Source organism: Arachis stenosperma, chromosome 4, assembly GCF_014773155.1.
Source record: "Arachis stenosperma cultivar V10309 chromosome 4, arast.V10309.gnm1.PFL2, whole genome shotgun sequence".
Taxonomy (NCBI): Eukaryota; Viridiplantae; Streptophyta; class Magnoliopsida; order Fabales; family Fabaceae; genus Arachis; species Arachis stenosperma.
In genome coordinates, this window is record NC_080380.1 from 96513033 (window position 1) to 96529091 (window position 16059).

General features: G+C 28.8%; 1 protein-coding gene across 1 annotated transcript; it reads right to left on the minus strand.

Annotated features, from left to right (window-relative positions):
- Positions 1 to 11308: 11308 nt before the first annotated feature.
- Positions 11309 to 12098, minus strand: LOC130972923 (3'-5' exonuclease-like). The gene has a single exon (XM_057897263.1). It carries the CDS (start codon positions 12080 to 12082, stop codon positions 11429 to 11431), a length of 654 nt encoding a protein of 217 aa, XP_057753246.1. The 5' UTR covers positions 12083 to 12098; the 3' UTR covers positions 11309 to 11428.
- Between the last annotated feature and the right edge of the window lie 3961 nt (positions 12099 to 16059).

A 16059-nucleotide genomic window follows, 5' to 3' on the forward strand; every position in this document is an offset into this window, starting at 1 on the left:
TGTGTAGCAGCCCTGATACATTTATATGATCTTTAAATTTATGCCATTATGTTATTAATATTCCTTTTGAGTCAAGAGTACATACCGTTTTATAAGTTTTGTTCAATTATCTAATATGCCATATTTTATTATGAGCAATTATATGATCCTTTAATTTATGCCATTATGTTATTATATTCTTTTTGAATCAAGAGTACCTATCCTTTTATAAGCTTTGTTCAAATTATTTAAATGCCTTATTTTATGTACTTCAATATGATCTTTCAATTTAGGCCATTAGATTACTAATATCTCTTTAATTAGAGAGTACATGCATATATTGTACCATATAACTAGGGTCTCATTATTTCACATGTCCCTCTTATCATCATATTTGTCCACCTTCTTGCATGATTTTCTTCTTGTGTATGCCTAAACAACCCTATTTGTAAATTGAACTGAAGGAGTGATCTTTTGGTAATGGAAGGTGACCCCCAAAGACAAGATATCGATATGATCCCTCAGTAAGGGAGAGTGATCGATCGAGATGATCCTTTGGTAAGGGAAGGTGATCGCCAAAACGTTCGGAATAAGAACCTTCGGTAAGGGAAGGGGACTCCCATTTTTATACCGGTTTGAGCTCAGTACCTTCCATAAAAGCTACAAGTTAAGAAAGGAGAAGTATAAAGGAAAGTTTGATTATAATTATATTTTACAGTTATTTTATTAATTTATGATTATATTGATATTTCATAAGTTATTATCCTTTCTATTTGACTTGCCTATGTCAACATTACATGCTTTTTTTTATGCCTATTATGTTTTATGTTTTACAAGAAAGGTTCATAATACATGCCATGCCATATGATTTTTAAATCCCGCATGTGGGCTGGGGATAGATATGCACTCCTACTGAGACCTTTTAAGTTCTCATCCCTTCTTTTTCCCATACTATCTCCAGAGGAACATGGCACAGTGGATAGAGACGACACATCGCCCTCTGGGGGTAACTTCTAAGTATGACCCCTCAAAGCACGCGTGGGTAGTTACAACTACTACTACCGTACTCCAAACTATCTACTTAGGTCGAGATTTCGTAGAAAGAGACCCTCAACTGCCTGTCGTAACCTTCCTAGATACAAACATTTCAACACTAAAAGACACGGTTACCTGAGGTGGTATATCTCAAATCAGATCCTGAGACAAAGAAAGAAGAGTCCGACAACTCTAGCCAGGATGAGGACCCAAAGGAGGAGTTGACCCCTTGCGGAAGTCCAAATGTGGAGTACGTTCCCTATTTCCCCACTTCGGCATCCCGTCGGATCTTAGTTCACTCCACACAATGGAACCGGATCTTCACTGCACGGAAAAGTGTTGAAAGAGGACTACTAATACTTCGATTTATGAAAGACTGAAGGGTCCTGACTAAGGATAGGATATGACACAAGGACGGGAGTCTCTTCGATGAAATTAGTTAGGATGCGTCGAGTTTTTCGTCATAGTTACTTTCAAGCATTTCCTTTTTATTAGAACCATACTCATGGAAATTTTGTTGTTATTCTTTTGCTCGAACTTGATTGAGTGTGTCCAATTCTGTCTTTTCATTTTTATTTGAATTTTACCCAAAACTTCATGTGTATCTCCCTCCTTCCTTGCACAATAATTTTATTAAGTTACTTTCGGTCAAGAGTGACACCCAATCTAATGGCCTTTAAGGATAGGATTTTACCTAGAGTGTTATATTGTATTCAGGTTAAACATATCATAAAAGAAAATATTTTATAAAAATTATTGTAAAAATTAATTTTTTTCTAAGTTTTCAATTTATTGAGTACATTAAAAATATTTAAAAAGTCTCTATTATTATATTTTTAAAATGTATCCTTAAGATACAAATTAGTTAAATTTTTGTTGGACTTAATTGTTATTACTTTCTATCAATTAAAATCTATGACTTGAAAAAAATGGACATGTGTCCAAAAAATAAACAAAAAAAAATTATTTTTTCTTTTACTAAAAAATTTATGTCACTTTAATTTTTTTTCCTACACCATATTTTGTATTTTTACCATCATTAAAAGTTTTATACAAGGGAATTATCAAATTATTAAATATATTATTAAATGTAAACTATTAAATATAAATTATTAAAGAATATATAATACTTGGTTAATTATCATAATTATATTTAAAAGTATTCAAGTTCATTTTAATTTTACTATTGATATTTTAATATGTTTCAGTTATACTATTCGAATAAATAATATTAATTATAACTAATTAATTATATCAATTATTTAATTTGACCAAATTAAATATTAAATTATTTAATAAATAATGAATAAAAAATGAAATAAATAAATTTAATTTAAATAATTATTCTCTTATTATTTTTATTCATATATATCAAATCAAAATGTATTTTGTGCCTCCTTTATCTCTTTTTTGTGCTTTAGTTATACTTTTTTTTTATTTTTAAGTTTTTAATTTTGTTTATCTTATTTTACTAATTTTTTTCTATTATTTTGTTTTATAATATTTTCTTATGTATTTAACAATTTTTAATAAGAGTGTTATTATTTTATTTACTAACATTTCAATTTTTCTATAATATTTTTGTAGAACTTAATTAATAAGTTCTTTTTCATAATATTTTTTTGAAATTTTTTAATAAGAATATATCTTAATTTTTGTCTTTCTTCTTTTTATTCATTGATTATACTTGATCCGTCAGCTTATAACTCAGTCTTTATTATGCATTATGAGTTATAACTCGGTGTTAACTATCATTCATTCTTTTGTTTGTAACTGACACCTTCATTACCGACTTAATGACCATCATTTCTATCTTAATGACCAAACGGTCATAACATCAATTCTATTCATCAATTTTATGCCTATAAAAAGAACCTTCTATATCTAATCTCAATAATACATTCTATATTCATAGAATTATTATAAACAATACATTCTATATTCATAGAATTATTATAAACACAACATAACACATGATAACTTTCATTTCATGTCTTACATTCTATATTCATAGAATTATTATATACCTCTTAAACACTTACTGACTTGAGCGTCGGAGTGTCTTTTGCAGGTACCCACCCCCTTGTTCTCTCCTTGCCGACGTATAACTCATCCCAACGAGAAGCTTGAAGACATTCATCGACGGACGAGCTATACACCGGCCAAACTCAGCAAGAACAATTGGCGCCGTCTGTGGGGACGAGTAAAATCATTCCCACTCCCCTTAGATTCATAAAACTTGATTTACATTCAAATTTTTGAACCAATCTCAACAATCTTGTTTAAGATTTTTAATACCTCTTATCAAATTTTAATCTATCGTAACTTTTTATAAAGTATATACTTTATACATTTAAATTGCTTCATTTTTACGTATCATAATATTCCACATCTCATAATTGATTAATGAACCAATCCGAGAATAAACTCGGCTTTCAATCAATCCGAAAAAAAACTCGGTTTTCAATCAATCTGAGCACAAATTCACTTATCAAATTTGCTTATTTTTTTCAAAGATTTCTATTTACACAAGTAAAATTATATATTTTATTCAACATACTTTTACATTTATATTTTGAGTAACTAATACTTACTGATTTATTAGTTATATTCAAACCTCAATATATGTTCTATACAATAATGACATATAACAACCATGTCAATTGCATTTTTATTTCATTATGTATTATATTCTATTGCTTAATAATTTCATTTATACAATTAAATGACAATAATGATGAGTTTAAATCTTAAAATTGGATTCTATCAAAAAATTAATTATATATCAATTGTATATAACTGTTATACTATTCATTTTATACTATTAAATTTTATGTTACTATTTGTTTAATGTAGAAAATTAAACAGACAATTTACTATTATTACACGAGGAATATCCCTCGTCATACTGTAACTGCTAGAAACATTATACTAAATGTATAATTCATCAATAACTGTTATCTTACTGCTTTATTATCAAATTAAAGCATGTCCTACAAAACAAAATTCAGATATTCACATTTGACATGTATGACATTCGTATATGTCGTCTTCTTCTCTATAATTATCAACTTTAAGGTATATTTTTTTTTTACTTTGAACTATTTTACTTTTACAATATATATTACTCAATATATGTTACGACTTTATACCTATTCATTTTCTCAATTTATGTTATTCATGTCAAACCTTCACTGTAAATTGTAAATATTCAATAACTAATTGCTTTGAGAGAGAAATTTATCAATAAGTTGTTGTGGGTCGGAAAAATTCCCAAGACAATTAACCATTATATCCTCGGATCATACAATCGATTCCGTCAATGGATATCTATCTCTGAACTTTTCAGTTCATATACAATCAAATGCTAAAATTGTTCTTAAGCGGAAAAGTATCCCCCACACAACTATCTTGATTGAATGACTTTTATCACTCAATTATTTTTTGAATAAGTGCCGAGTGCCGACATAATAACCCGACTAAGCTTGGGGGCTCACCATATCATTATTCACTCATCTTTTAAATCGAGTTATAACTCATTTTATTTTCTAAGCTTAGCCTGGATCATATGATCGGCAGACAAAGCTTGGGGGCTGTGATCCGTCACCTTATAACTCAGTCTTTATTATGCATTATGAGTTATAACTCGGTGTTAACTATCATTCATTCTTTTGTTTGTAACTGACACCTTCATTACCGACTTAATGACCATCATTTCTATCTTAATGACCAAACGGTCATAACATCAATTCTATTCATCAATTTTATGCCTATAAAAAGAACCTTCTATATCTAATCTCAATAATACATTCTATATTCATAGAATTATTATAAACAATACATTCTATATTCATAGAATTATTATAAACACAACATAACACATGATAACTTTCATTTCATGTCTTACATTCTATATTCATAGAATTATTATATACCTCTTAAACACTTACTGACTTGAGCGTCGGAGTGTCTTTTGCAGGTACCCACCCCCTTGTTCTCTCCTTGCCGACGTATAACTCATCCCGACGAGAAGCTTGAAGACATTCATCGACGGACGAGCTATACACCGGCCAAACTCAGCAAGAACAATACTAAATTTTTTTACAATGTATTTTTATTGATTATACGCATTGCCTTTTTTACCTTCTGCTATTTCTTTTAATTGCTTTCTTTATCTTATTTTAATTGTTTATTTTATTTTTAATCTTTATATATTTATTATATTTTACTTCATCTTAGTCTCAATTTTATGGTTATTTTTAATTATATAAAATTGAATAATTTCTTTTAAAACATGCTTAATTATATTATCTATTATATACAATAATTAGGATAAACAAACAAATATAAATTGAATATATAATTTACTTTCAACTTAAAACAAAAACTAAATGTATTATTGAAAAATATGAACCAATTTTATTTTTAATTTCTCTATAATCATTTAATGGTAGAAATCTCTCCATAGCCACTAATATTTTCAATACAAAAAAAGTTATAAGTCTCTATAAAATAAAATAATATATATATATATATATATATATATATATATATATATATATAATTCCAAAGGTATTAATCATAAACTATGAACAAGTTCTTAAAAAAAATCTTATAGATCAACATATAATTTTTAAATATTTTTTACTTTTTTCTAAAGTTATCCAAACTTATCAACATTTAAATTGTTTATACATCATTTCTCAAAATATTATGATTTTACAGTTATGATATGTAATATTGTTAGTTATTATAACATATATAAAAAATGTGACTCATTTAGTGTTTAACGTTTATTTTTTATTAATATTGTTATAATAAATATATATGTGATTTTTGTAACACCTAATTATCCTAAGCCTTACTTTATGCCGTAAAGCAAATGTTAATTAAAGGCTACGACAATTCTAAGGCTTATACATAAATATATATAGAAGGAATAATAATGCTAGAAGCTCGATGAACAAAATAAGCCCAAATACAGAATTACAAAGCACGAACGTTCACACGAAGCTACTAACTTAACGCACAAGAAATAGATACAATATAACAAACTATAATAGTAGAATAGTACAAAAATCTAACCACGGCTCGTGGAGTTTAAGCCGACTAGCTATATACAGACCATACAGAATATCTGAAAGTTAAGACAGCTTATACAAGTTTTTCTCTCAAAGTAAGCCTCTAGGCAAAAGTAAATACAAATGATGAGAGATATAAACAAAATAATCAAAAAGACTCCAAAATATATCCAGGATTCTCCGCTCTATCACCATTGAAGCAACTCACCGAGGTGGGTTGCGACCTGCATCTGAAAAATAACAACAGAATATGGTATGAGAACCGGAGATTCTTAGTATGCTAACAGTGCCCAGTGATGTAAGATATAAGACCCCGGGATGCCAGAGGCAATCCTAGAACTTCATATCCATCACAAGATCCATCTTAAAGCATAAATAAAACAATAAAGCATAACTTAAAACCATAACAGAATAAAATGGTAATCTAACTTAGGGAATTTTCTAGTCTAACAGATCTCCGCTGTCCCACAGCTTTCACCAACCTATCCTCCATGCGATCCCATCGCCACCGCCTTCCGAACCTCCTCAATCCCAGTAGGAAACACATGTAATATCAATGCAAGTAAAACACAAGTATAGGCATATAAGGCAACTAATTCAAGTAGGCAATTAGGCATGTTATACAAATAGACAAGCAATTACAAGTCGGCAAAGTAAACAAACAGGTAAAAGATGTATATGATGAATGTCTATCCTATAAACTGTGATATCACATTGTCGGTTCAACTGCTAACCCAACACATCTCCATGGAGATGTCGCCCTTCGGAATCATAATTGGGAACCCCCGAGATATGGTGCTCGGAACACCGTCCAAGATTTTGTGCCTGCACACTCTAGTTATCTGAAGGGATGCGAGCAGGATACTCTTGCCACGGACCTCACATCTCAACGCAAGCGGGACGAACCACCGCCCTTACGCCGCCGCCGCTACCTCGACAGGCGGGATCCAATCGCCGTCCCTGCCGGGCGCATAGCGTCTCAACAATCTCAATTTAAAATGTTACATCAGTGGTTTTGAAAAATTTATTATCTCATTATATCAATAATTCATCATTTCAAACTGCGAGTCCTTGACTCATCTCAACCACTGTCAATTCATAATTTCTTTTCTGAACTCATTAATTCATCAGTTCTTAATTCATATATCTTTCTCCCTTCTCACTCCACCAAACCCATCCTCAATACACTAGAAACCTAAGCCTCCGTTCTCTAACTTTTCAAGGTATACCCTAATTAGTTTTTCTAGGACCTTTCCAATATTTTTAATACCCGAAAATAAGCCCAAGATTCTTAAATAGGTATCACAGAAGTTTACACACTCTTTGGAAATGTGAAATAGTTAAAAACCAAGTTTTAGTTGAAAATCAAGGCATGTACGTAGCACAGGGGTGTGCGTCTGCACGCCCAGAAGATTTTTAAAATGTGTGCGTACACATAGAGGTGTGCATACGCACAAGTATAAAATTTTCCTATTCTGTTCGCTCGCACAAGGCGTGCGAACACCCTCAACAGAATGCACCTTCCAATGTGTGTGCGCACAGCTTGCAGAACTTCGTTGGTTATGTGCGCGCACGGGGCATGCTAGCGCTCCCATCAGTAGCCATGTCGTGTGTGCGTGTGCACAAAGGTGTGTGTGCGCACAGGTTCAAAAATTCATGGGGTGTGCGTGCACACACAAACCAGAAATCAGAAATTCTGCAGCATTCACAGAATTCAGATTTTAACACCAAACTTTCAACAATCATATCTTCTTCTACCAAATTCGGATTTCCACAAAATTTAAACCATTTTAAAGCTTGTTAAATTATCTTTCATTTGATATAAAATGCATTAATTTTCAAAAACAATAGCTCAAGATATGATCCGTTAAAGTTCATCAAAAATTGATTTTTTACCAAAAGTTCACTAAGTTATTAAACCTCCAAAATTTTCTACCAAACCAATTCAAAGCCTATCCAATTTCACCATACAACACAACCATATGCTATACTTTACCTTTCCATCATAATTCAACCAACTCAATACCTATACCAATCAATTTCTCCTTCATAAGTTTAACAACTCTACAATTTGCACATCAATATTCCACCATCACCAACTTTATAAAAATCTCATTACTCACAAGCATATTCCAACATCAACACACATAACAATTCATTATCATCCCACACCATCATCATTATTCCACCCAATTTCATAATTCAACATCATAGTTACCACACTTAACACAATAATCAAAATCATCATACATCACAATTATCATCAATTAATTTCAATCCTATCCTATGGTCAACTAGTCTAAGTGTCCAAAAATATTATATATTACATAGAGAAAACCGAAACCATACCTTGGCCGATTCTCAATATGTGCTAAATCACCAAATTGACCTCAACCAAGCTTTCACAAGTTCTTAAACTCAATCAAACCACCAACCAATCTCCAACAAGCATCAACAATCAATAGTCCAAGTTATACACATTAATGTACCACAAATTAACACCTAGGGTTCTTAATTATTCAATTTTACAAGGGATAAGAGTGAGCTTACCTTACCCACAGTTGATTAGGACAAAACTCACTGGAAACCAAGTGATAGAGTGTACCTAAACACCCAAAAACACAAGATTTCACTCAAAACTAAAATCCCAAAATTCGAATTTCACAAGGGCATGAAACTAGGCAGAGAATTTCGAGTTCTTACCTACACAAGTGGAATAGAACTAACGGGCTCGACAAGAGCTTTGCGTAGCAACTGACGACACGTGAATCGGAGCACCGTAACTTAAGATATGATGGATTGAAGAGAGAAGTAAATAGTATTTTTCCTTCGTCTTTCTCTCTTCTCAGCAGCTAGTGTGTTTGTGTAATGGAGGGTTATGAGCCTGAATGTCCTCACTTAAGGGTATATATATGTGTTGGGCTTGGGTTCAATTTGGGTTCGGTCTAACTCGTTAGTATTTTTGGCCCGTTTGTCCTAACTTTAGGCTAAACCTTTAAAATTAGTGCCCAATTTTTAATTTTAAATATTTTTCTAAGGTTTTCTACTGTTTTTAATTATTCTCGCATAGTACCGAACATATTTAAGCCGGTACAGCTGGTCAATTTATCGGTACGCATTTTTACGCAATTTTTTGAAGAAAATTACATTTTCCAACTCAAGAAAATTTATTGAGTCCAAATATCATATTTAAATTTTCTAATTAATATTCTAAAATTTTAAACCTATTTCGGGCAATTAAATTATTATTATTTTACGTTAATTAATCGGTTAATTAATTCACGGTTCTTACAGTTTTATAAGAGATTAATATTGCTTAGACTTTGGTTATCTTAAAATTTTTACTAATAAGTAGTTAGAGTAGCTTTACATCACGAACCAACAAATACTACCAATAGAGATGAAAAAAAAACGAGCCAAAACGGATATTTTCAGAGATTACTTACGATTTTATGCTAGATGAAGACATGTAAATAAAATCCTATGGGTGGAGACCTACCCACGTGAATAAATAGACGTTAACATAAATACCTGCCCCCAAAAAACTCGTTAAATCCACTTGAATTTATTTATATACACATAAATTTACCCTAACTTTCTTAAATTTAGTAACTCTAATTCCTCCTTCAATTTAAATTCTTCTTTCTTTCATACTCATCTTAATCTCTTTCTCTCTCTTTCACTTTTTTGTCTTAAATCTATTACTACATTGTTAAGTTTCACCCAAAAAATTATATTATGTTATTATGATAAAAGATATTTTTATATATTTTTTTAAATTATTATTTTTTATAATAAATATTTTATAAATTATATTAAATTATATTGAATTAATTATTTTATAATTATTATATTATATTTTTTATTTTTTAAAAATTTTTCAAAAAATATCCAAAAATACCTGTGGATATCTAGTTCTTTGAGGGGATAATAAATGGATACTTACGATAAAGATAAAGAGAAAACAGATGACATTTTTTAAAAGCGGGGTGAAAGGTGGAAAAAGAATACCTCCACAAGTACTCATGACAATCTTTAGCTAACAAAATAAATTCAATTTGAGAGGGACAATAGACTTTATTTGTATTGAGTCTTAAGGTAATGAATCTGCCACTAGTTATTATTAAATTTTTTTATATTTGTTTAAATGAATGAATAAAATAATCACTTAATCAATCTAAATTAATTGAGATAAATATTAATTATTTTTTATATTTTTTATATTAAAATCCGTTAAACTTTGGTTTTAAAGGTACGGGAGGATGCAGGAACATAGACTGAGGAATAAAATTGAATCTTCACGCTAAGTATCGATTACATGTAAGTCAATTATTTTTCTAAGATGATTTAGAGTGATCGATCTTTTCTTTTTAGGGTAATAATTTTGATTGATGCCCCTTAAATTCAAAATTTTTTTCATATTAAAGAGATATGATCATCTTACTCAAAATAAGGGATATAGTTTATATCAACGAGAATATGGGTCTAAATTACACAAAAAAAAAAGTGTAAACAAACACAAGTTTACCACTTTACTTTTGATTTTGAAGATGCACATAATATTCACCACCTATATTGTCTCCGTGCATTCAAACCCTATGAAAGGGTACTTTTAAAAAATTACTCATATTTAATGAGGAAAAGAAACTTTTGGGAACGACTTATGGGGAATTTCATGATCAGCGAAGACAAACTAAACAAACTTAAACATGAAGAATATCTCCAATTTTATGTATTGCATATAATTTATGATCATGACTACGGTGTCTATAACTAAATGTTTAACACAAACATAAAAAAATAAATCCAGTTACAATTTCTCTCATATAACAAAAAATTAGCCATATTTAGACAAATTAAGCAACAATTTAAAAGATATCATAAAATTATCCTCGTCCAACTAGGGCCCGTACACCACCAACGGCGCGCACATGCATAGTAACAGTGTACTACCCACTTATGCTGCGCCTACAAGGCTGAACCCCACTAGCAGCACACTCAGCTACTAAAGAAAGAAAGAAATACCACACCAAATACAGCACACTTCCACACACCTACTCTCCACCATATACCCGCCACCTCTGCTTATAACTAGTGTTCACGACGTCAAACCACAGCATATTCACACATTAGAGAAAAAACTACGAACAAAGGCAAAAAATGCTTCACATTTTGATAATCATAAGCAATCAGACATGGAATTAAGGCAATCTAGTCGTAAAAACGGAAACAACAAAATAAAATCCCTGAAAAAGGGGGGAAGGGGGGAAAATCTAAAGCACGAAATTAAACATAGTCAAGCTAATGAGCAATCAACTCAAATCCCATTCAAATCAAAACCTATTGGAAGTATTCCCGGACCAAACAAACAGCCTCCTCCCAACCTCATAAGAGACGAACGCGTCCACGCAAGCGTACTGCACCTGCTGAAGATTAAGCCACTCAGCATCCCAACAGCTCCTCGTGATGTACCACGGCTTCTCCAGCTCGACCCCCATAACCCTCGCAGCCAGCGTCTTCAGCCCCGCATTCCTCATCTCTCTCTCCCCCAGCACGTGCTCCGCAAGCACCCGAAGGTCCGTGCAGTTTGTCACGTGGAGGTTGTAGTCTTCTAGAAGCTTCTGAGCGTCCGCCTCGATCCCAGCCCCAACGAACGTGTTATTGCAACTTCTGAGAAAATCCACCAGCGACTGCGGGATGTAAGGCGCGTGCAAGATCTGGTAGACGAGGCAGTTCTCGCCCTGGCAGAGTTGGAGTGTAGCCACGGGGTTACGAGGCGCGTTACGCTGAGTGTTTGGATTCCATTCGATGTCGAGGCCGATGAGGCGGTTGTGGTTGCTGCTGAAGCCGAAGTGGCTGCTCATGACTTGGACCCAGCCGTCGACTATGGAAGGGTTAGAGGTTCGGCAGGTCTCGATGAAGTTTCCATGGAAGATGACTTCGTACATGGTGTGGGTGTCGCCGTAGTCGCGGATGTGAATCGTCATGATGTCTCGGGATGTAGAGAAGGTGAAAAGCGTGACGATGGTGGTTAGTGCCTCACTGCCTCGGTGTATATATACTATATAGCAGACTGGACTCGGAATTATAAAGTGAAACTCCAAAATAGTAAGTGTACAATGGGCTAAATCTTTGGTAATGAATAAAATGAACATCACCATACTATTTAGAATAAGTATCCGATACAGATACCAAAGATAATAAACATCTCAATAAAAAATTAAACTGATTTTGGGGTTCTAATTCGAATCTAGAATTCTAATACCATATCTGAAACCACTCATTCCGAAAACGTAACCTGACAGGACAATGTAATACTAATGGTCATATCTCTAATGCTTCTTAAACCTCCATTGTACACATTGTACATTTAGGCTATTGGTTCCTTATACTTTCTCTTTGACAAATTAATTCCTTAAAAGTTAAAAATAATAGATAAAGTGCCTTTTTTTAAAAAATATCTTTTAAAAAAATATTTTTTTATAAACATAAATAATTTTATATTTGAATATTTTACATAAAATTTTTTTTATCTATTAATTATATTTAATAAATAAAATAAAAGTTTTTTTGTTATTTATTATGTGAAAAATATTTTTTTTAAAAATTTTTTAAAATAAAATGTAAATTGTAATTTATCAAAAAAATATTTTTTTTATTTTTTAATAATTTTATTTTTATTATTAAAAATTTATTAAATACACTAAAAAAATATTTTTTATTAATATAATGACTTTCAAATAAACACTTAATTTATTACCCTAAACATATTTTCTGACTTTCTAGATAAAGAATGAAAACTTTGTGGCTTCTTATGATTTTCAGATCAATAGACATATTTAACTTTATTTACTTAAAAATAGGATAATAATTAAAATAGCTAAAAAAAAATAAAGAAGGGAGTGGAATCGTTATTTACGGTGGTGATGGGATATATGACAGAGTAGTAATAATTTAAATTTTATATTATGAAAGCAAATCCGGCTTATTAAAAAAATAATATTATCACTTTAATTTTCTAGCTATAAAATCATTTTATATTTAGAATTTATTTCGGTATTATTAAATCGTTAAAAAATCACTTTTAACAAAAAGATTTTGTTCTTTTAGTGTGTTTGATAATTTTTTTAAAAATAAAAATAAAAATATAAAAAATAGGAAATATATATCAAAACATAATTAATAAACAAAAAATACTTTTACATAAGATATCTAATTATAAAATTATTTTTATTTTTCTAAAAGATCTTTTATAAAATAAATCTTTTTATTAAAAAAATTTATCTAAATAAGTCTTTAATCCTTTTTATTATATATTTGTATATATTTATAGAAAAGAGTGATATTATCAAAATATAAATAATCATATTATTTTTCGACTTATTAATTTTTTAAAAAAGCAACCCTAAATGATATACCATTCTGTTGTATTGTATGAATGCAATTCAAATAAATTCTGCGCGTTGTATAAAAACGGTTATATGCATTTCAAGTTAATATAATTTATGCTGAACCACTTTAAATTTCTTGGTTTAACTAAGGTTATATAACTAATGAATTGATGTCATTAAATTTTTGTATGTTAAAAAAAATAGAATGTAAATGCATAACTATTGCGTTTGTTGATTCACTATTATATATTTGATTTTTACTAATATTTAAAAAATATTATTAAATTATATTAAAATATTATTTAAGTATATTAATAATATTTTAATAAATATTAAATATATTTTATATTACTAAAAAGTTTTATTAATATTTTTTAAAAAACGTAATAATATTTAGTAAAAATATTATAAAAGATATTTTATAGTAATATTATAAAAAATATTATAATAAATCATTCATAATAACACTTAAAAAAATATTACAATAGATATTTTTTATAATATATAAAAAAATATTATCATAAATATTTTTTGTAATACTTAAAAAAATATCACAATAAATTTTTATAATAATACTTTAAAAAATATTACAATAAATCTTTTATAACAACACTCTAATAAATATTACGAAAAATTGTTTTTGTTAACAATAAAAAAAATATTACCATAAATTTTTGGTAACATTTATATCTGTAGTATCTATTTACTATTTTTGCATTTTAATATGTAACAATTTATTTATTTTTACATTCAACATTAAAAGGGTATTATCACTAATTTAAATAGACAAGACATTGAAGATAAATTCATAATAGATACAAAGTATAATAAAAAAAAAAACTAATAAGCAAACTAGATTTCCTTTTTGTAATTTGTCATTATCAATCAATATTAATAATTTAAACAAATAAATTAGAATATAAAATCTAAATCTTTCTTAATTTATTATCTCGATATTACTAGCACATCACTTTCTTTCTTTTTCTCTCTTTTTTTTTTAAATTTTTTTTATGCTGGTCATGTTTCATTTTTTTCAGTTTCAAGTCAAGAACTTCTTAAATAAAAAAAGAATAAAAAATTTGCAAAAACATAATAACTATTTTAAGACACCAATACTAATATTTTTACAATAAATCTCAATATAATTATTATAAAGTATGCATTATAAATGCTATTTTAACTTCTTTAATTTTAGATATAAATATACTTTTTTTTTTTAGGTTAAAGAATCATATTTTTTCCCTTATTCGAGATAATAATTTAGCATGAAACTTACAAATACCTTCTGGTATAGTAAATAATTCTAAAATATTTTTACTATTTAACTTTGATTTACTTGAAATCTAAAATATAAAAATATAAAAAATTATTAGACTACCCATAATATAAATGATTTTGATTTACTTTGACTGTTGAGGAAGTAATTAATATATATCTATACATACATAAAATATATACATACAGCTGCAAAATGTAAATACTTTGTGTGCATGCACACACATATATTTTAATTTAGACAAACTTTAATTTATTGTCTGACATTATATTTTATTTAGCCAAAAATGATAAAATTAGAGTATCATACATAAATATATCACTTGACATAACTTTTATTATTAATAATCAAATATTTATGTTATTTTCAATTCTTTTAGAAAGTTTTAGATAGATAATACAGTTTAAAAAATAATATCATTGACTAAAATATATCATCTTAATTTGTGCTTTCTAATTTTTTAAGATGTAAAATTATGGCATTTTTAAGCTCCGACTAAAATTTAAAATTCAAACAACATTTATTTATGACAAAAAATCTATATCACTAAAAATTATATATATTAAAAAAAATACATATCTTACAAAAATTTTGCTTGTTTCCTCACTCATTAGTTTTTTATTTCTTGGCTTGTGCGTAAAAAGAATATGTTCATTCGAAATGGTTCTCTTCTATCAAGATTTTTCATTGTCTATTAAAAAAAAGCACAATCAACTAAAAAAAAACATATAAATAAGACAAGTGGGAATAAATTAATTCTATCTCCTCTTTACGTATTTTAGCAAATATTTTTTATCCTCTTACATGTTGACTTGTATTCTTTATTCTACTAGCTTTATTTTTCTTGTTTTGTTCCTTTAAAATCATAAAAATATAATTAAATAATTAAATCTAAAAATACACAAACAACAAAATTAGATAATATAACTAATTATTATAATGTCATAAAAATTACATGCTAAAAAATAATATACATTAATCATATTAAACCTTCAAAATTGAACAAAAATCTTCTAATATTCAAATGAAATAATAGGAGGACAATTCTTTATATTATAAATTAGTAGCATATTTTTCTTAAATTATTACTTTTTTAACCGACTTTTATATGTCCTCCAAAATAAATTTGGTTTTGAAAACTCACCCTTTAACTCCTATTCCAATATCAAACTTTCCTGCACCATGATACAGTAATTAATACTTAATTTTTAAGATTAATAAAAAAAAAACACCTAAGTTAAAAGAGGTAAAAAGTGTAATATAATGGTAGCTTTCTATAAATCTTTTTAATTATCTT